At 43.5% G+C, this 22,471-nt stretch overlaps 1 protein-coding gene across 1 annotated transcript; it reads left to right on the top strand.

Annotated features, from left to right (window-relative positions):
- The first annotated feature begins 9,853 nt into the window (after positions 1-9,853).
- On the top strand, positions 9,854-18,816 carry LOC120038190 (GTPase IMAP family member 9-like). Its single transcript, XM_038984050.1, has 3 exons — positions 9,854-9,935; positions 13,592-14,370; positions 18,430-18,816. The coding sequence occupies exons 1-3, from the start codon at positions 9,854-9,856 to the stop codon at positions 18,814-18,816; spliced, it is 1,248 nt and encodes a 415-aa protein (XP_038839978.1).
- The last annotated feature ends 3,655 nt before the right edge of the window (positions 18,817-22,471 follow it).

Below are 22,471 nucleotides of genomic sequence, written 5' to 3'. Positions count from 1 at the left end.
ATGACCATAATGCCTTATCACAGTGACATAATGCCTTATCACAGTGACATAATGCTTTATCACAGTGACATAATGCTTTATCACGGTGACATAATGCTTTTATCACAGTGACATAATGCTTTATCACAGTGACATAATGCTTTATCACAGTGACATAATGCTTTATCACAGTGACATAATGCTTTATCACAGTGTCATAATGCCTTATCACAGTGACATAATGCCTTTTCACAGTGACATAATGCCTTATCACAGTGACATAATGCCTTATCACAGTGACATAATGCCTTATCACAGTGACATAATGCCTTATCACAGTGACATAATGCCTTATCACAGTGACATAATGCTTTATCACAGTGACATAAAGCCTTATCACAGTGACATAATGCCTTATCACAGTGACATAATGCCTTATCACAGTGACACAATGCCTTATAACAGTGACATAATGCTTTATCACATTGTCATAATGCCTTATCACAGTGACATAATGCTTTATCACAGTGTCATAATGCCTTATCACAGTGACATAATGCCTTATCACATTGACATAACGTGTATTTTCTTAGTCCAAGTAAAGGGACACAGGAGCGACATAATGCTTTATTTTGAGACAATGTTTAATTTAAAATATGATTAAAAAATAGAATTCATTACAACAACAAGGACTTAAGAAACACTTTCAAACGAAAGGAAACTTCTTGGCAGGGTCATAACCAGTCATTAAATAACGCAATATACGTCACAAGAGGTGTAAATATATGGGTCATAACAGTGTTAGGACCATATTATGACAGGTTATGCCAATTTATGTCAGCTGTTATGACATTATGATATGGTTAAAAACATGTTTTTTCCTCATAATCTTATGTAGGTGTCATAATCAGCCACTACAGTGGTAAGTTCTGTGGGGTTTGTCTCTTATGTAGGTGTCATACCCAGCCATAAAATAATGCAATATATGTTACAAACGTGTCTACATATATGTCAAGACAGTGTTATGACCATATTATGACATGACATGGTTATGGTTATGGTTATATATCATAATATGTTTTGATGCTGGGAGTAAAGTATAGTGTTACCATTTTAAGTGTTTCTAAAATCCTCTATGTGAAAAATGAATGGTGGGAAAATGATTGGAACCATTTCCCTGTTTGACAGCTGGGTTTTATGGGTATTATGACTCATACTGTGGTAATCTATGGAGTTGGAAGGAGAACAAACAGATCTGGGACCAGGCTAGACAAGTATAACATTACATTTGAAAATGTAGGTTAATTTGTTATTTAATTTGTAACTTTTTTCTCCCAGGAGACGTCAATGTCTTTCATTTTATCTGATTCTGGCAAGCAGCCAAGGTTAAAAAGTGACACCAAATCAGGATTCAGATCCTACCTGTCCTGAGTAGAATAATGTTTGCCTAGCAACACTCTCTCATTGGCTAGAAATGACTAGTTTCTGTGAAAAGGAAACTTAACAGAATGTAAGGTGCAGCACATTGGGCGCTTTAGTTACGCATTAGTTTTAGACCATTCGATTGGTCCTTAAGGTAAATCTCCACCCACCAGGGGGACCTGGCTATGCAAAACCAGCAGGCCCACTGCTTCAGGTCTCTCAGTGACAGCAGGGGACAACAATATACAGTATTCTGTACCTTGTTTAGAGCAGAGATTGTGCAGTATACTGTACCTTGTTTAGTGCAGAGATAGTGCAGTATACTGTATCTTGTTTAGTGCAGACATAGTGCAGTATACTGTATCTTGTTTAGTGCAGACATAGTGCAGTATACTGTATCTTGTTTAGTGCAGAGATAGTGCAGTATACCGTATCTTGTTTAGTGCAGAGATAGTGCAGTATACTGTACCTTGTTTAGTGCAGAGATAGTGCAGTATACTTTACCTTGTTTAGTGCAGAGATAGTGCAGTATACTGTACCTTGTTTAGTGCAGAGATAGTGCAGTATACTGTACCTTGGTTAGTGCAGAGATAGTGCAGTATACTGTACCTTGGTTAGTGCAGAGATAGTGCAGCATACTGTACCTTGTTTAGTGCAGAGATAATGCAGAATACTGTACCTTGTTTAGTGCAGAGATAGTGCAGTATACTGGACCTTGTTTAGTGCAGAGATAGTGCAGTATACTGTATCTTGGGTCAACACCCATCATATTGCAGGTTGTTGCTGTGAGGGACACACCTGGAGGTTTTTATCAGTACTGACTAAGGTTGCATTCCACTGCTTAGACGTTGCATGCATCAACCAATGGTTGACTGACAGACTGCTGAAACACACGATGTGGTTAGCTGATATGTAAAATACCTATCCAGGCGTTGTAAGATCTGGTGTCAGCAACGTCTGAACAGAGGAACAGAGGAACACATGCTTTGTGTTCAGACACCTCCTGATTTACACATTAAGTACTGGTTTCAGTTAATCTGATTACACTTAATTATTGTCTGAACTCTTCCTGTCTGTCTACACAGTAGCTGTGCTGTTTGATGGTAATGGAACACGACCTCTAACTGGTCTACCTGGTCTTAACAGCAGCAGCCAGGAAACGGTAGAATAATAACCATGTTTAGAATGTCATTTGCTACACATGTGAGTACGTTATGTTCACCTGATGTAGGCTACTTTGTTAACTTCTTGTCAATATGGGGGCGCTGTTTCCCCATTGGAAAAAATCGTGCCCAAATTAAACTGCCTCGTACTCAATTCTAGATCATACGATATGCATATTATTATTACTATTGGATAGAAAACACTCTGAAGTTTCTAAAACTGTTTGAATTATATATGTGATTAAAACAAAAATCATTTGGCAGCAAACTTCCAAACAGGAAGGGAAAATTCTGAAAATGGGGCTCTGTGTCAGGGCTTGCCTATTCAATTGCCTTATATTTATGGATCTGTATGCACTTCATACGCCTTCCACTAGATGTCAACAGGCAGTAGAATGTTGAATGGGGTGTCTAGCTTGATGTGAGACCGAATGAGAGCTTTTGGAGTGACAGGTCCGCCCTATTGGCAGTATTCAGCTGCGCACAAGGGAACACGACATTGTCTTCTGAAATGCGTTAGGTATACACGACGAAATGCTCCATCTCGGACTTTAATGGATACATATGAGAAAATTATCATAAAGATTGATTTTCAACTGAGTTTGACCAGTTTATTCAACGTTTATTGTGACTTTTGAAATTTTTCGTTCCATGCGCCAAGAGTTGATGGACATGTGCCCTCCACAATGCTAGCCAAAGTTGCTAATTTGACAGAAGAAATGGACATTTTAAAACAAAACAACGATGTATTGTGGAACTAGGACTCCTTGCACTACATTCTGATGGAAGATCATCAAAAGTAAGAGAATATTTATGATGTTATTTCGTATTTTTGTGGAATATGTTGGCTCCAACATGGCGGAGAATTGCTGGGCGCTGTCTCAGAATATTGCATGCTGTACTTTGTACTAAAGTTATTTTTTTAAATCTAACACAGCGGTTGCATTAAGAACCAGTGTATCTTTCATTTGCTGTACAACATGTATTTTTTAGTAAAGTTTATGATGAGTTTTTTTGGTTAGATTATGTGACTGTCCAAAATTTCTCCGGACAATTTGGTGCATCATGGCTACGTATTCACAATGTAAAACCACGATTTGTACCTCTAAATATGCACATTTTTGAACAAAACATAAATGTATTGTATAACATGATGTTATAAGACTGTCATCTGATGAAGTTGTTCAAAGGTTAGTGATTCATTTTATCTCTATTTGTGGGTTTTGTGAAAGCTATGTTGGCGGTGAATAAATGGCGTTGTGTGTTTGGCTATTGTGGTTAGCTAATATAAATATATATTGTGTTTTCGCTGTAAAACACTTTAAAAATCGGAAATATTGTCTGGATTCACAAGATGTTTATCTTTCATTTGCTGTACAACATGTATTTTTCATAAATGTTTTATGATGGGTATTTAGGTATTTCACGTTGCTCTCTGTAATTATTCTGGCTGTTTTGGTGCTATTTGTGATGGTGGCTGCAATGTAAAACTACAATTTATACCTATAAATATGCACATTTTTGAACAAAACATAAATGTATTGTATAACATGATGTTATAAGACTGTCATCTGATGAAGTTGTTCAAAGGTTAGTGATTCATTTTATCTCTATTTGTGGGTTTTGTGAAAGCTATGTTTGCGGTGAAAACATGGTGTTGTGTGTTTAGCTATTGTGGTGAGCTAACATAAATATATATTGTGTTTTTGCTGTAAAACATTTTAAAAACCGGACATGTTGGCTGGATTCACAAGATTTGTATCTTTCATTTGCTGTATTGGACTTGTTAATGTGTGGAAGTTAAATATTTCAAAAAAATATTTTTGAATTTCGCGCGACGCGAAGGCAGCGGAATGTTTTGGGTGTTCCGCTAGCGGAACCCCGGGGCGAGAAAGGTTAACATGAGTATGGAAAGAGAGTTTACAGTCTAGCCAGACACCCAGGCATGTCTAGTGATGTCATCGTTTGATTATGTCTGTATAAATGTCAACAGATGTCAACAGGTTAAAAATGTGTCAATGTGCCCTTGAGCAAGGCACTTAACCCTAATTGTTCCTGTAAGTCACTCTGGATCAGACCGTCTGCTAAATGACATAAAATGTAAAAACATAAAAAACATATTTGAGGTTCTAGACAGCATTTTGTTTCTCTATAAACTGAGCAGGACAGTTATGACTAAAACAATGACATTAGAATACCTAGGCAACTATGAGCCTTAGTGCCAGTCTGTCATTAAATCTCCTTCTCACTCATTGTCATGGCTTGATAGTGATCATTGGAGTTGGAAAGAGAGCAAACTGATCTGGGACCAGGCTAGACAACTACATAGTTACATTTGAAAATGTCTTATTTGCTATTTTAATTGTAACCTTTTTCCCAGAAGAAGATGTCTGTGTCCAACACATTTCATTTTACCCAGAGTTGTGGCTAATCCAAGGTTGAGTTGTCAGAAGAGGTTGATAATAGTGACACCCAATCAGAATTCAGCCTCTGCCTGTCCTGAGGTGAATTCTTTCTCTCATTGGCTAGAAATTATTAGTTACAGGTGAAACGAAACTTAACTCAGACTATAAGGTGCAGCACATAGCTTCAGCTCTCACAGTCACAACAGGGGACAACAATTAACAGATACGTGCAACTACACTAAAAGTGAGTATTCAACTACCTTACTAATTAAATGTACAACAATGTATTGTAATCACTGTAGCACAATATTGAGTAAACATTTTATTTATACCAGGTTTGTTGACATTGATGCATACATAATCAAACGATGACATCACTAGACATGTCAAGACAATAATGAATTATTAATTATTAATTAATATTGTATAACAATGAAAGGAGAATTATGTTTTTCACTTTTACCTGAAACATTTATCTTGTTTTATTGAATAGAAACCAGAGGGTCTAGGACAAGGTAGTGCAGCACAGGTGTTACGTTCCCCAGTTTCTGTGTTCTGTTTTGTATTTTAGTGTGTGTATTTCAGGAGATGGCTTCCTGAAGTACTCCCCAACCAGCTGATTGGTCAACCCCAGGCTAATTGGTGATTGGAGCTGACCCCGCCCCCTCGTCAAGAAGCAGCTGACTCTAATCACCATTGCCACCTGAAGATAAAAGCCAGTGTTCTGCCCAAGGAAGAGAGAGTAGAGGAGAGAGATGAGATAAGGAGTAGAGATTTGGAGATTGAGAGAGAGAAAAATTAGATTGTGATATGGTGTGGGTTGTGTATCAGAAAGTGTGGTATGTACTGTTGTTGTTGGTAGCAGTTTTTCTATGTCCTGTGTTTGTGAGTGTTTGTGAAATCGTTAATAATTACTCTGTTTCATTTGTTCCCAGGGGGGAAGGAGAAGGCACTTTGGGAGTGTTTAGGCAAGAGGCCCGAGGGCATACATATACGCGTAGTATATTTACTGTCTAGGCACACTAGGTAAGACCTGGGCGGACCACCCCCTGTATTTTGGTTAGGGCACCAGGCGGTGTTAAGTTAGGTAAGTTAAGTGGGTAGGCAGGTTAGATAGGAGAGGGGGAACTTTGATATTTACTTTCTTTGCTTTGGTTCCGTCCAGCCCCTTTTCCCCATATTACCGTGTAAGAAAATAAATTCTAGTAAACGGTAAATTCTGCTTTTGTGTCATCCTTACTCGCACCTGCAGTCCATACCTCTTGCACTTCAGAGAGTTGAGTTGTAGCAGGGAGTTGCGTTCCCTCTTCTCAGAGGCGTGCGTAACATAATGGGGGCTCATCCGGGATTCCATTAAACCCACCGGACCCTGCTGCACTGAGCTCTCTGTGGTTAGTGATTGAGGTGTGATGGTAGGTTGTGAGTTTGGATGACTTGTTTAGTTTGTGTGTTCAGTAGATTGTTGTGTACAAGATGGCTGCCTCAGCCATCTCCAAGTTCATTGAAGCGCCCTCTATTGATTGTTTGGTAAGGTTTCGAAAAGTAGACCTTATAGCTATAGCTGACCATTATGGATTTGTTATCCCTGAGAAAGCCCTAAAGGCTGAGCTTTTGGTGCTAGTCAGGGAGGGATTAGTAAGAGAAAGAATTCTCTCATTGAAAGGAGAGGAGACGGGTAGACTTTCCGATGCCAAGTCGGAGGACAGGGCAGAGGAAGGGGTTGCTCGTACCCCCTTTACATTGCCTCGATTCGATCCTTTATCTTCTGCTTCAGGTCGTTCAGACGGGACCGCTAGACTGAAGGTGAGGCTGGCCCGGTTAGAAATGGAGCAAAAAGATAAAGAGAGACAAATGCATTTTGATCTTGAAATTAGGAAAATAGAAGCCGACAAGGAGGTGAGGATCCGACAACTGGAGCTAGATGCTGGCTCCAGTGTGACTCCAAAAGCTGCTCATTATCAAGCCCACTTTGATGTAAGTAAAAATATAGCTTTAGTCCCACCATTCCGAGAGTCGGAAGTGGATTCCTATTTTTCTGCATTTGAGCGTGTGGCCGCTGCGCTGCATTGGCCACTCAAGGTTTGGCCACTCCTGTTGCAATGTAAATTGTCTGGGAAAGACCAGGAAGTATTAGCTGCTCTCTCCCTGGAAGACAGTTTACACTATGATACAGTTAAAACTACCGTGTTGCGGGCTTATGAGTTGGTGCCTGAAGCTTATAGACAGCGCTTCAGGAACCACAAGAAACCCTCTCACCATACTTTTGTTGAGTTTGCTAGGGACAAAGAGTCTCTGTTTAATCGATGGTGTTCAGCCAGCAAAGCTAACACCTTTGCTGATATTCGGGAGTTGATGCTGTTGGAGGATTTTAAAAACAACCTCCCTGATAGAATTGTAGTTCATTTAAATGAACAGAAAGTGGTGACATTGGCCCAGGCAGCAGTGTTGGCAGATGAGTACGCTTTGACACACAAGACTGTCTTTGGTGCACCTCGTTTTGAAGGTAGACTGATTACGTCATCAGTGCCTCATTCAGGTCGGTTTTCCTCTGACAAGTCTTTTCATGAAATCCGTGAATGTTTTTACTGTCACCAAAAGGGTCACGTGATTGCGGACTGCCCAGTTTTGAAAAATAAACCGAAACAGTCCCAGTCACCGTCCCCAAAAAGGAAAAGTTTGGGTTTAGTCAAGTCTTTGGCTCGTCTGTTGGTCCGAGGTATTGATTCAGCATTTGAGAAACCGGATCCTGTTTATGCTCCGTTTATTTCTGCCGGTTGTGTTTCCTTAACTGGAGAACAAGCTGATCAAAAGCCAATTAAAATCTTACGAGACACCGGGGCGGCGCAGTCAGTAATTATTACTGATGCTTTACCCTGGTCTCCTGAAACGTATTGTGGCTCACATGTTATATTACAGGGCATAGAGACAAAAACAGTACCTGTACCATTACACTGGGTCCACTTAGTGTCAGATTTGGTGATCCAGGTCTATGATATTTACCTAAGAGAGTTCAAGGGTTAAGTAGCCTGCAGGGATCATCAGCTAGATTCAGCCACGTTACGATAGTTTTTTCTGGAGGGGACGGTCGGGGGTCGGAACATAATTACAAATCATTTGTAGACTGCAAATTGACCGCAAGAAGCCCAAACAGATATGTTGACTAAAACATAATAATTTCATAACTTGCTTACATTTGTGTACGATCACATCTCTATGTTATTCGTGAGAATACTTGGGAACAGATTTCTTAAATAAAAATGTATTGGAGCCGATTTCCTCGTGTTGTTTCAGTCTTAATGTTTTGCTCATAAAAATTGGTGGGACAAATTAAACCACCTGCGGGCCAAATTCAGCCTGTGTTCTGCGAGTTGGGTAACCCTGCTATATATCTTATTGAAGTGGGCAAACCTTGAGTCAACACAACTTATAGCAGGTTGTTGCTGTGAGGGACTGACCTGCAGGTTTCTTGGTACTGAGGGACTGACCTGCAGGTTTCTTGGTACTGAGGGACTGACCTGCAGGTTTCTTGGTACTGAGGGACTGACCTGCAGGTTTCTTGGTACTGAGGGACACACCTGCAGGTTTCTTGGTACTGAGGGACACACCTGCAGGTTTCTTGGTACTGAGGGACACACCTGCAGGTTTCTTGGTACTGAGGGACACACCTGCAGGTTTCTTGGTACTGAGGGACTGACCTGCAGGTTTCTTGGTACTGAGGGACACACCTGCAAGGTTTCTTGGTACTGAGGGACACACCTGCAGGTTTCTTGGTACTGAGGGACTGACCTGCAGGTTTCTTGGTACTGAGGGACACACCTGCAGGTTTCTTGGTACTGAGGGACACACCTGCAGGTTTCTTGGTACTGAGGGACTGACCTGCAGGTTTCTTGGTACTGAGGGACTGACCTGCAGGTTTCTTGGTACTGAGGGACTGACCTGCAGGTTTCTTGGTACTGAGGGACTGACCTGCAGGTTTCTTGGTACTGAGGGACACACCTGCAGGTTTCTTGGTACTGAGCATCTCCATTCATCTGGGGTCTGTTTGGAGACTTTGAGTGCATTCCTGACTGACTACATTGATGATGCATGACAGATATTACAACGCCTGGATAGGTATTTTACATACCAGACAGAGGAGGCTGGTGGGAGGAGCCGTAGGAGGGATGGCTTATTGTAATGGCTGGAATGGAATACATTTAATGTTACCGACACATCAAACACATGGAAACAACGTGTTTGACACCGTTACAGCCATTACAATGAGACCCTCCTCCTATAAATTATCCCACCAGCCTCCACTGATATCAGATATCGACATCATATGCTATAGCAATCTGGTGCCCGACAGCACAGTTGATGATGTTCCATGCAACCATTGGTTGATGCAATGAAACTCCTGTGCAGGGAACCGCGATCATACTTTAGCCCCAGCTAACACACCTGACTCAAATAATCAACTAATGATGGTCTTCAGGTTAGAATGTAATTAGTTGAATCAGGTGTTTTAGCTGTAGGGCTGGGGGAAAAGTGTGACACCAATCAGGCCCCAGAGAATTGGAGTTGCCCATCCCTGGTGTACAGGAACTGGTCCATCTGGTCCCAACACACTGCAGAATGTCAACTGTAGAATGATAAGCATGTTTAGAATGTCATTTGACACCCCCTATATGAGTACATTGTGTTCACCTGATGCTGGTTATGTTGTTAGAGAATGTACTTTGTTTTACAACAGTTACACCACATAGCATCACTCTTCTTATAGTTCACATTGTTTTAAAGCGAAATAGCTGAGAAGAAATTCCAATTTAGTTCATGTGGACTTAGTTTTTGTCATGAGGTTATCGTCTGTTTCTGATTGTTTTTGATTGGCTGACTGTAGAAGCAATGGAACGAGGAAGAGGAGGGACTCTGAAGATTCTGTTCCTGTTGACACTCTGTCTGCTAACCTTCACTTGTCAATGCCAAGGTACAGAACACACACCCACGTACACACATGCGTGCACGTACACACACCAGGGCAATGCACAGACCTTTCAGGGGCAGGTGCTCAAAATTAGAAATAAAATAAAAATTGCCTCTGTAGTGTACATTTTAAAGGTTATTTATTTCTGCAACAACACACTCAGTTCAGTGCCTCCTAAAGACATGATTGACATGGGGAAAAGACGACGGGCTATCAGCTCATCATTGATGTTGATGATTGATGTTAATCTTCTTGTTTTATTTTTTTTATTAGCTTTATTTATTTTACTGATTGTAATTTACCTTTGTTTTTTCTTACCCTCTCTGCTGCTCCTATTAGCCAATCAGACTGAATACAGATGATGATGTAGGCTAAATCAAGCGTTAAACAAATGTTAAGGTCTCTCAAGCTGGGCGTCTCCTTACAGGGTAGACTGGGAAACAAGCACAACCAGTAGACGGGGTTGAACTTAACAACTTGCGAGCGGTGGGTTCTGAACAACAATGGCAGACACATTTGTAAAATGGCGCCGGAAGGAATGGCAGCAGTTTTACGAGCGCCCAACCAATTGTGTTATTATGTGCTTTTTTCCGCAATATTTGTAAATTATTTTGTACATAATGTTTCTGCAACCATATCTTACGGCAGAAAAGAGCTTCTGGATATCAGGACAGCGATCACTCACCTCGGATTAGACAAAGATTTTTTCAACAACAAGCAGGACTCACACGATATTCTCCAAACACCCGGCAGGTCCAACATCCCATTTATTCGCAAGAGGAAGCGACGCAGGTACAGAGGACAAAGAGCCAGATGCCTCGTCCGGACCCGCAGAAGGCAACTAGGAAAGCTGCCGTTACCGTCAATATTACCCGCCAACGTGCAATCATTGGACAATAAATTAGACGAGGTACGATATCCTACCATAGCGAATATCCTACCAACGGGACATCAAAAACTGTAATATCCTATGTTTCACGGAATCGTTGCTGGACGACATGGATATTCAGCTAGCGGGATACACGCTGCACCGGCAGGATAGAACAGCACACAGTAGGATGAGGGGGGGGGGGGGGTGGCGGTCTGTGCATATTTGTAAACAACAGCTGGTGCACGAAATCTAAGGAAGTCTCTAGATTTTGCTCGCATGAAGTAGAGTATATTGTTATAAATTCCAGGCCACACTACTTGCCTAGAGAGTTCTCAGCTATACTTTTCGCGGCTGTTTATTTACCACCACAAACAGATGCTGGCACTAAGACCGCACTCAGTCAGCTGTATAAGGAAATAAGCAAACAAGAAACCACTCACCCAGATGCGGAGCTCCTTGTGGCCGGAGACTTTAATGCAGGGATACTTAGTTCAATCAGTTCAACCAAATCTCTATAAACATGTTAAATGTGCAACCAGAGGGAAAAAATTCTGGATCACCTGTACTCCACACACAGAGACGTGTACAAAGCTCTCACTCGCTCTCCATTTGGTAAATCCGACCACAACTCTATCCTCCTGATTCCTGCCTACAAGCAAAAATTAAAGCAGGAAGCACCAGTGACTCGGTCTAAAAAAGTGGTCAGATGAAGCAGATGCTAAACTACAGGACTATTTTGCTATCACAGACTGGAAAATGTTCCGGGATCCTTCCGATGACATTGAGGAATACACCACATCAGTCACTGGCTTTATCAATAAGTGTATTGAGGACGTCGTCCCCACAGTGACTGTACGTACATACCCCAACCAGAAGCCATGGATTACAGGCAACATTCGCACTGAGCTAAAGGGTAGAGCTGCCGCTTTCAAGGTGCAGGACTCTAACCCGGAAGCTTACAAGAAATCCCGCTATGCCCTGCGACGAACCATCAAACAGGCAAAGCGTCAATACAGGGCTAAGATTGAATCATAATACACCGGCTCCGACACTCGTCGGATGTGGCAGGGCTTGCAAACTATTACAGACTACAAAGGGAAGCACAGCCACGACCTGCCCAGTGACACGAGCCTACCAGATGAGCTAAATCACTTCTATGCTCACTTCGAGGCAAGCAACACTGAGGCATGCATGAGAGCATCAGCTGTTCCGGACGACTGTGTGATCACGCTCTCCATAGCCGACGTGAGTAAGACCTTTAAACAGGTCAACATACACAAGGCTGCGGGGCCAGACGGAATCCTAGGACGTGTGCTCCGGGCATGTGCTGACCAACTGGCAGGTGTCTTCACTGACATTTTCAACATGTCCCTGATTGAGTCTGTAAAACCAACATGTTTCAAGCAGACCACCATAGTTCCTGTGCCCAAGAACACAAAGGCAATCTGCCTAAATGACTACAGACCTGTAGCACTCACGTCCGTAGCCATGAAGTGCTTTGAAAGGCTGGTAATGGCTCACATCAACACCATTATCCCAGAGACCCTAGACCCACTCCAATTTGCATACCGCCCAAACAGATCCACAGATGACACATTCTCTATTGCACTCCACACTGCCCTTTCCCACCTGGACAAAAGGAACACCTATGTGAGAATGCTATTCATTGACTACAGCTCAGCGTTCAACACCATAGTACCCTCAAAGCTCATCACTAAGCTAAGGAACCTGGGACTAAACACCTCCCTCTGCAACTGGATCCTGGACTTCCTGACGGGCCGCCCCCAGGTGGTGAGGGTAGGTAGCAACACATCTGTCACGCTGATCCTCAACACTGGAGCTCCCCAGGGGTGCATGCTCAGTCCCCTCCTGTACTCCCTGTTGTGAAGAGGGCACGACAAAGCCTACTCCCCCTCAGGAAACTAAAATGATTAATATGGGTCCTGAGATCCTCAAAAGGTTCTACAGCTGCAACATCGAGAGCATCCTGACCGGTTGCATCACTGCCTGGTACTGCAATTGCTCGGCCTTCGACCGCAAGGCAATTCAGAGGGTAGTGCGTACGGCCCAGTACATCACTGGGGCAAAGCTGCCTGCCATCCAAGACCTCTACACCAGGCAGTGTCAGAGGAAGGCCCTAAAAATTGTCAAAGACCCCAGCCACCCCATTCATAGACTGTTCCCTCTACTACCGCATGGCAAGCGGTACCGGAGTGCCAAGTCTAGGACAAAAAGGCTTCTCAACAGTTTTTACCCCCAAGCCATAAGTCTCCTGAACAGGTAACCAAATGGTTACCCGGACTATTTGCATTGTGTGCCCCCTCCCAACCCCTCTTTTACACTGCTGCTACTCTCTGTTTATCTTATATGCAAAGTCACTTTAACTATACATTCATGTACATACTACCTCAATTGGCCTGACCAACCAGTGCTCGGACTATTTGCTTGGCTATCTGCATTGTGTCCCACCACCTGCCAACCCCTCTTTTTACGCTACTGCTACTCTCTGTTCATCATATATGCATGGTCACTTTAACCATACCTACATGTACATACTACCTCAATAAGCCTGACTAACTGGTGTCTGTATATAGCCTTGCTACTCTTATTTTCAAATGTCTTTTAACTGTTGTTTTATTTCTTTACTTACCTACACACACACATACCTTTTTTTCACACTATTGGTTAGAGATTGTAAGTAAGCATTTCACTGTAATGTCTACACCTGTTTTATTCGTTGCACGCGACAAATAAACTTTGATTTGATTTATCTTGTCTGTTTTCACAGATTCAGGGCATTCCTCTGAACTGAGGATTGTTCTGGTAGGGAAGACTGGATCAGGGAAGAGTGCAACAGGAAACACCATCCTGGGGAGAAAGTCGTTTAGAGAAGCCTTCTCCCCTAAGTCTGTCACTGATCACTGTGAGAAACAGAGTGGCGTGGTGGATGGGAGGGAGACTGATGTCATCGACACCCCGGGGCTCTATGACACAACAATGTCTCAAGAAGAGATGAAAAGTCAAATAGAGAAAGCCATCTACATGTCAGTCCCAGGACCCCACGCCTTCCTGCTGGTGATCAGACTGGGGAGGTTCACAGAGGAGGAGCAGAACACTGTGAAGTGGATCCAGGAGAACTTTGGAGAAGATGCCTCAATGTACACAATCATTCTGTTCACCGGTGGAGACCAGCTGAAGGACGTATCAGTGGAGAACTTTGTGAATCAGAGTCAGGAGCTTAAGAAACTCGTCAAGGTCTTTAAGGGAAGATATCATGTCTTCAATAATATAAAGAAGAATGACAGAAATCAGGTCACAGAGCTGCTGAAGAAGATAGATGAGATGGTGATGAAGAATGGAGGACAACACTACACCAACGAGACGTACCAGGAGGTTCAGAGGAAGATCAAAGAAGAGGAGGAGAGGAAGAAACAGGAGGAGATCAGGAAACAGGTAGACGAAGCGAGAGAGGAGGAAAGGAAGACCCAGGAGGAGATCAGGAAACAGGCAGACAAGGCGAGAGAGATAGAGAAGGCGAGAGAGAAGTCAATGGACCTATTGGGAAAGGTTTTGGGATTGGTAGCAACTGTTGTCACAGCGGTGGTAGCAGGACCAGCAGCAATTCCAGTTGGAATTGCTGTACTTACAAAAGAGGTAGTTGAAGTTGTAGTTGAACATTTTCAAGATTCTCAGTAAGTAAAGATGAGGAAGAGGAGGCAGTGTGAAGTACCACTCTCTTCCTCATCTTAATGTCAAGTAGTAGCAGTTGATTAATACTGTACAATGACAACCATCAGGGATTGTTCATCACTTTCTAATATGATCAGTTATATAACATGTTTATCATTCAGAGGCTCAGGGATAATAACATAGGAGGCTGTTCAGAAAAAATGTGTTCTCCCTCTACCCTCCCTCCCTGGTCTGTGTTCTCCCTCCCTGGTCTGTGTTCTCCCTCTACCCTTCCTCTATCCTCCCTCCCTGGTCTGTGTTCTCCCTCTACCTTCCCTCCCTGGTCTGTGTTCTCCCTCCCTGGTCTGTGTTCTCCCTCTACCCTTCCTCTATCCTCCCTCCCTGGTCTGTGTTCTCCCTCTACCCTTCCTCTATCCTCCCTCCCTGGTCTGTGTTCTCCCTCTACCCTTCCTCTATCCTCCCTCCCTGGTCTGTGTTCTCCCTCTACCCTTCCTCTATCCTCCCTGCCTGGTCTGTGTTCTCCCTCTACCCTTCCTCTATCCTCCCTCCCTGGTCTGTGTTCTCCCTCTACCCTCCCTCCCTGGTCTGTGTTCTCCCTCTCTGGTCTGTGTTCTCCCTCTACCCTCCCTCCCTGGTCTGTGTTCTCACTCCCTGGTCTGTGTTCTCCCTCCCTGGTCTGTGTTCTCCCTCCCTGGTCTGTGTACTCCCTCCCTGGTCTGTGTTCTCCCTCCCTGGTCTGTGTTCTCCCTCCCTGATCTGTGTTCTCCCTCCCTGGTCTGTGTACTCCCTCCCTGGTCTGTGTTCTCCCTCCCTGGTCTGTGTTCTCCCTCCCTGGTCTGTGTACTCCCTCCCTGGTCTGTGTTCTCCCTCCCTGGTCTGTGTACTCCCTCCCTGGTCTGTGTTCTCCCTCCCTGGTCTGTGTTCTCCCTCCCTGGTCTGTGTACTCCCTCCCTGGTCTGTGTTCTCCCTCCCTGGTCTGTGTTCTCCCTCCCTGGTCTGTGTACTCCCTCTATCCTCCCTCCCTGGTCTGTGTTCTCCCTCTACCCTCCCTCCCTGGTCTGTGTTCTCCCTCCCTGATTTGTGTTCTCCCTCCCTGATCTGTGTTCTCCCTCCCTGCATTTATTAAAATGCATTTTGGGATAGAAATGCCTTCTCAAACATGTGAACTTCATGTGCCTTAATAAAAAACGTGTATGCCATCTGTAAATACGAATACAATTGTTAAATTACGAGCCTAGGTGGTTTAGCCAAAGAAAAAGTTGGCAACCTTCCCGCTAGCCATGATTGGCTGAGATAATGAGTGGGCTGGACATGCCGAGAGATAAGTTTGGATTGGTCTGCCATTTAGCATGCTTCTGTCTCTTTGAGCTGGTCAGTATGTCTAGGTAATCCTTTCTAACGTGTTTAAAAAACAAATGTATTGTGTATTAAAACTTCTTGACACACGGATCCCTTTAGCGGGATCATTTTCGTTAACAACCACTGAATTGCAGAGTGCCAAATTAAAAGAAAATTGCAAAAAATATTTATATTCATGAAATCACAAGTGCAATATAGCAAAACACAGTTTAGCTTGTTGTTAATCCACCTGTCGTGTCAGATTTTGAAAATATGCTTTACATCGAAAGCAATCCAAGCATTTGTGTGAGTTTATCAATCACTAGACAAAACATTAAGAACACCTAGCAGCAATGTATATTGGTCACAAAAGCCAGAAAAGCAATCAAATGAATCGCTTACCTTAGATGATCTTTGAATGTTTGCACTCACGAGACTCCCAGTTACACAATAAATGTTCCTTTTGTTCGATAAAGAATATTTTTATATAAAAAAACCTCCATTTGTTTGGCGCGTTATGTTCAGTATTCCACAGCCTTAGGCAGGTCATCAAGGCTTGACGAAAATTCCAAATAGTATCCGTAAAGTTCGTAGAAACATGTCAAACGTTTTTAATAATCAATCCTCAGGTTGTTTTTAACATCAATAATCGATAATATTTCAACCGGACTGTAAACTATTCAATACTGGAGAGAAAGAAAATGTCGAGCAACCAGTGTCGAGCCCATGAACTAATGTAAGGACATCCGTGTATCCACTGACGTGTTTTGATAAATCTCTCTCATTTTTCAGAATAAAAGCTTGAAACTATGTCTAAAGACTGTTCACACCCTGAGGAAGCCATTGGAAAAGGAATCTGGTTGATATCCCTTTAAGTGGACGAAAGGAAGAGAGTCACTTCCGGGTTGGATTTCCTCAGGTTTTCGCCTGCAAAATCAGTTCTGTTATACTCACAGACAATATTTTGACAGTTTTAGAAACTTTAGAGTGTTTTCTATCCTACTCTGTCAATTATATGCATATTCTAGTATCTGGACCTGAAAAATAGGCAGCTTACATTGGGAACGTTATTTTTCCAAACATAAAAATTCTGCCCCCTAGCTTCAAGAGGTTAAAACTGCATTAGTGTTGCTCTCCACTTTCTGGAGGACTGAGTTTTGAAATCAGTGGAATTCAAGTATGATAGCTAAGGAGATGGGGAAAACACCTGTCGCCGGATTAAATCTTCAAACTAAGGGCAACCATGGCATCCGACAGGAGATGCGTCCAACCATGAATGATGTATACTTGTAAAATTGTCTAGCTAGCTACATTTTCAGATATTACACGTTTCTAATTTTGACAGAAAGAGACATTTACTTGGCTAGCTATAGCCTAATGTTAGCTAGCTAACATTGAACCTGGTTGGTTAGCTACCTGCAGATTCATGTAGGGTAGTAACATCATGAGTTGTGATTATGGTTAATTGTTTACCTAGCTAGCTAATGGTAGCTGGCTGGCTCGCTAGCTAACGTTACGTATGACCTTATTATTCATATCTCAGAGCTATTTGCTTGGCTAGCTATAGCCTAATGTTAACTAGCTAACATTGAACCTGTTTGGTTAGATATCTGCAGATTCATGCAGGGTAGTAACGTCATGAGTTGGGATTATGGTTCATTGTTTAGCTATCTACATGTCTTAACAAAAGACTCCACTATGGAAGTAAACATTTCGGGTGCATTCGTAAATTCAGTCTGGCAATCTACTCCGATTTCAGAGCACTCTAGTCTCAGTGTGCCAGAGAGAGCAATTTACGAACGCTCAACACCCATTGAATATGGCCGTTGTCAGTAAACGTCGGCAAATATGTTAAATTAAATTGTTGCCAGCAGCACAGTTACAGTCACCAACGCTCTCGATAATATAAAAACAGCCTAACCAGCTCTGCTAGGGTGGGTAAAATGGTCAGAGTGGGGTGTTCTCTCATTATGTGTCTGGAAGTAGCTAGCCAATGTTAGCCAGTTAGCTTGGGTGCTTGACTGCAGTTGTGAGGTCAGAATGTTCGGATCAACCCTACTCATCGCCTAGAGCGTCCGCTGTGCACTCTGAACTAGAAATGCTCTGATTTTATGAATGTACAGTCTGACAGCACAGTTGTAGTCACCACAGCTCAGAGATTTAACAATGCTCCTGTGAAAGGTTCTAACAATGAACAGAGCTTTTTAGGAAACCGGGCCCTGGTCTCTTTGACACAAGGCAATGAAGAGTGAGATGGATGTATAGACAAGCCAGGACACGTTGCTGCTGGTGATCAGACTGACAAAGTTCACAGACGAAGAGAGGAACACTGAAGTGGATCCAGGAGAACTTTGGAGAAGACGCCTCAAAATATACTATTCTAGAATTACTCTTAATTTAAAACCAATGGCTTGCGTTTTAATTTTTACTTTTCATGTTTGGTTTACAGATTCAGGGCAGCCTTCAAAATATACTATTCTATTATTCACTGGTGAAGATCATTTAAATGGTAATCAGTCAAAGTTTGTGGGAGAAAATTATGAGCTTCGGGATCTTATAAACATCTGTGGATTTAGAAATCACTCTCTCAACAACCAGACAAAAGATCGCTCTCAGGACACAGAGCTGCTGAGGAAGATAGAGGAGATGGTGGAGGAGAATGGAGCACAGTACTACACCAGTGAGATGATAGAGGAGATGGTGGAGGGGAATGGAGGACAGTACTACACCAGTGAGATGATAGAGGAGAGGGTGGAGGAGAATGGAGGACAGTACTACACCAGTGAGATGGTGGAGGAGATGGTGGAGGGGAATGGAGGACAGTACTACACCAGTGAGATGATAGAGGAGATGGTGGAGGGGAATGGAGGACAGTACTACACCAGTGAGATGATAGAGGAGATGGTGGAGGGGAATGGAGGACAGTACTACACCAGTGAGATGATAGAGGAGATGGTGGAGGACAATAATACACCAGTGAGATGATAGAGGAGATGGTGGAGGAGAAGTTAGGACAGACTACACCAGTGAGATGATAGAGGAGATGGTGGAGGAGAATGGAGGACAGTACTACACCAGTGAGATGGTGGAGGAGATGGTGGAGGGGAATGGAGGACAGTAAAACACCAGTGAGATGATAGAGGATATGGTGGAGGGGAATGGAGGACAGTACTACACCAGTGAGATGATAGAGGAGATGGTGGAGGGGAAGCTAGGACAGTACTACACCAGTGAGATGATAGAGGTGATGGTGGAGGGGAATGGAGGACAGTACTACACCAGTGAGATGATAGAGGAGATGGTGGAGGAGAATGGATGACAGTACTACACCAGTGAGATGATCAAGGTGATGGTGGAGGGGAATGGAGGACAGTACTACACCAGTGAGATGATAGAGGAGATGGTGGAGGGGAATGGAGGACAGTACTACACAAGTGAGATGATAGAGGAGATGGTGGAGGAGAATGGAGGACAGTAATACACCAGTGGGATGTATCAGGAAGCTCTGAGAGCCCAAGAACAGACAGACAGTTGGAGAAAGATTGAAAAGTTATGGAAAGCCGTAGCAAAGGCAGGAACTTGTTTTTTAATTGCTGGAACAGCAGAGCTTGTGTCACCAATTGAGTTGCCGACAACATCAGTAGCGATTATAATTAGTTTTGGTAGCAGGATGCATTTCACTGATTGTAACCACAGCCAATGACTTGTTATAGGGAGGGGAAAGCAACTAAAGATTCCTTTTCTGAAAATATCTACAAACAAACAGTAGTGTAAAGTTCTCTGTCACTTGTTTAGGTCAGACTGTCTTTTGTTTTTGCACAAAATTATTTCTGAAGGAAAAACATTTATGAAAATATATGCATTGTGAAGAGTTATTAATAAATACTATATAACAACTGAACTCATTATTGTTCTTTGGCTCTTTTTCTGATTTGGTCTGATGGGTCCCTCTAGTGGTGACCTTGAACACAACACTCTCTGGTCTGATGGGTCCCTCTAGTGGTGACCTTGAACACAACACTCTGGTCTGATGGGTCCCTCTAGTGGTGACCTTGAACACAACACTCTCTGATCTGATGTGTCCCTCTATTGGAGACCTTGAACACAACACTCTCTGGTCTGATGGGTCCCTCTATTGGAGACCTTGAACACAACACTCTCTGGTCTGATGGGTCCCTCTATTGGAGACCTTGAACACAACACTCTCTGGTCTGATGGGTCCCTCTAGTGGTGACCTTGAACACAACACTCTGGTCTGATGGGTCCCTCTAGTGGTGACCTTGAACACAACACTCTCTGGTCTGATGGGTCCCTCTAGTGGTGACCTTGAACACAACACTCTCTGGTCTGATGGGTCCCTCTAGTGGTGACCTTGAACACAACACTCTCTGGTCTGATGGGTCCCTCTAGTGGTGACATTGAACACAACACTCTCTGGTCTGATGGGTCCTTCTAGTGGTGACCTTAAACACAACACTCTCTGGTCTGATGGGTCCCTCTAGTGGTGACCTTGAACACAACACTCTCTGGTCTGATGGGTCCCTCTAGTGGTGACCTTGAACACAACACTAAATAAGAAAGCCAGTGTTTCTCAACCTTTTTCGGTTACTGTACCACCAAGTACATTTTGGTGTGCCCAGATTAATGCTGAAGAACCAGGTCATGTGATTTTACCAGTAAGCCTCATGAGTCTTCTCAAGTACTCTCTTTGGAAAGGCCAAGTACCCCCAGGGGTCCTACCAGCCCCGGTTGATATCCACTGGTGTAGGTCTACTGTAGGGACAGAGTCCTGGTTGATATCCACTGGTGGAGGTCTACTGTAGGGACAGAGTCCTGGTTGATATCCACTGGTGTAGGTCTACTGTAGAGACAGAGTCCTGGTTGAGAACCACTGGTGGAGGTCTACTGTAGGGACAGAGTCCTGGTTGATATCCACTGGTGGAGGTCTACTGTAGGGACAGAGTCCTGGTTGAGAACCACTGGTGTAGGTCTACTGTAGAGACAGAGTCCTGGTTGATATCCACTGGTGTAGGTCTACTGTAGGGACAGAGTCCTGGTTGAGAACCACTGGTGTAGGTCTACTGTAGGGACAGAGTCCTGGTTGATATCCACTGGTGTAGGTCTACTGTAGGGACAGAGTCCTGGTTGATATCCACTGGTGTAGGTCTACTGTAGGGACAGAGTCCTGGTTGAGAACCACTGGTGTAGGTCTACTGTAGAGACAGAGTCCTGGTTGAGAACCACTGGTGTAGGTCTACTGTAGGGACAGAGTCCTGGTTGATATCCACTGGTGTAGGTCTACTGTAGGGACAGAGTCCTGGTTGATATCCACTGGTGTAGGTCTACTGTAGGGACAGAGTCCTGGTTGATATCCACTGGTGTAGGTCTACTGTAGAGACAGAGTCCTGGTTGATATCCACTGGTGTAGGTCTACTGTAGAGACAGAGTCCTGGTTGATATTCACTGGTGTAGGTCTACTGTAGGGACAGAGTCCTGGTTGATATCCACTGGTGGAGGTCTACTGTAGAGACAGAGTCCTGGTTGATATCCACTGGTGTAGGTCTACTGTAGGGACAGAGTCCTGGTTGATATCCACTGGTGTAGGTCTACTGTAGGGACAGAGTCCTGGTTGAGAACCACTGGTGTAGGTCTACTGTAGAGACAGAGTCCTGGTTGATATCCACTGGTGTAGGTCTACTGTAGGGACAGAGTCCTGGTTGATATCCACTGGTGTAGGTCTACTGTAGGGACAGAGTCCTGGTTGAGAACCACTGGTGTAGGTCTACTGTAGAGACAGAGTCCTGGTTGATGTCCACTGGTGGAGGTCTACTGTAGGGACAGAGTCCTGGTTGATAACTACTGGTGTAGGTCTACTGTAGAGACAGAGTCCTGGTTGATATCCACTGGTGTAGGTCTACTGTAGAGACAGAGTCCTGGTTGATATCCACTGGTGGAGGTCTACTGTAGAGACAGAGTCCTGGTTGATATCCACTGGTGGAGGTCTACTGCAAGGGGCAAGGGTAGAGACAGGTAGAGTCTGATTTAACCTAACACAGCTAGAGTAAAATAGATGCCAGTGCGGGGTCCCAAAAAGTTTCTTTCAGACCCTGCTGAGGGTGTCTTCTTGTGGAAGAATGGTGTCACATCTCTCTAATAGACAGACACTTGTAGAATCTATGCCAAGGCACATTGAAGCAGTTCTGGCGTCTTGTGGCGCCCAACGTCCTATTAAGACTCATTATGTTGGTGTTTCCTTTATTTTGTCAGTTACCTGTAAGGTCCAGCTAATAGCTTCACCTCTCAGCAGGTGACAACAATTAACAGATTCATGCAACTACACTAACAGTGACTATTCAACTTAACTACCTTACTAACTAAATGATGTACAATGATTACATTAGAAGACCTAGGCCACTAATACCCTGAGTGCCAGTCTGTTTGTGCTATCATTACAACTCCTTCTCACTCATTGTCATGGCTTGATAGTGACCAATGGAGTTGGAAAGAGCACTAACAGATCTGGGACCAGGCAAAACAACTACAGTATGTAGTGATCAATGGAGTTGGAAAGAGCACAAACAGATCTGGGACCAGGCTAAACAACTACATAGTTACATTTTAAAATGCTGTAAAAAAAAAA

Source organism: Salvelinus namaycush, unplaced genomic scaffold (genome assembly GCF_016432855.1).
Source record: "Salvelinus namaycush isolate Seneca unplaced genomic scaffold, SaNama_1.0 Scaffold21, whole genome shotgun sequence".
Lineage (NCBI taxonomy): Eukaryota > Metazoa > Chordata > Actinopteri > Salmoniformes > Salmonidae > Salvelinus > Salvelinus namaycush.
Note: the sequence above shows the minus strand (reverse complement) of the source record. Positions and strands in the feature narration are given on the sequence as shown.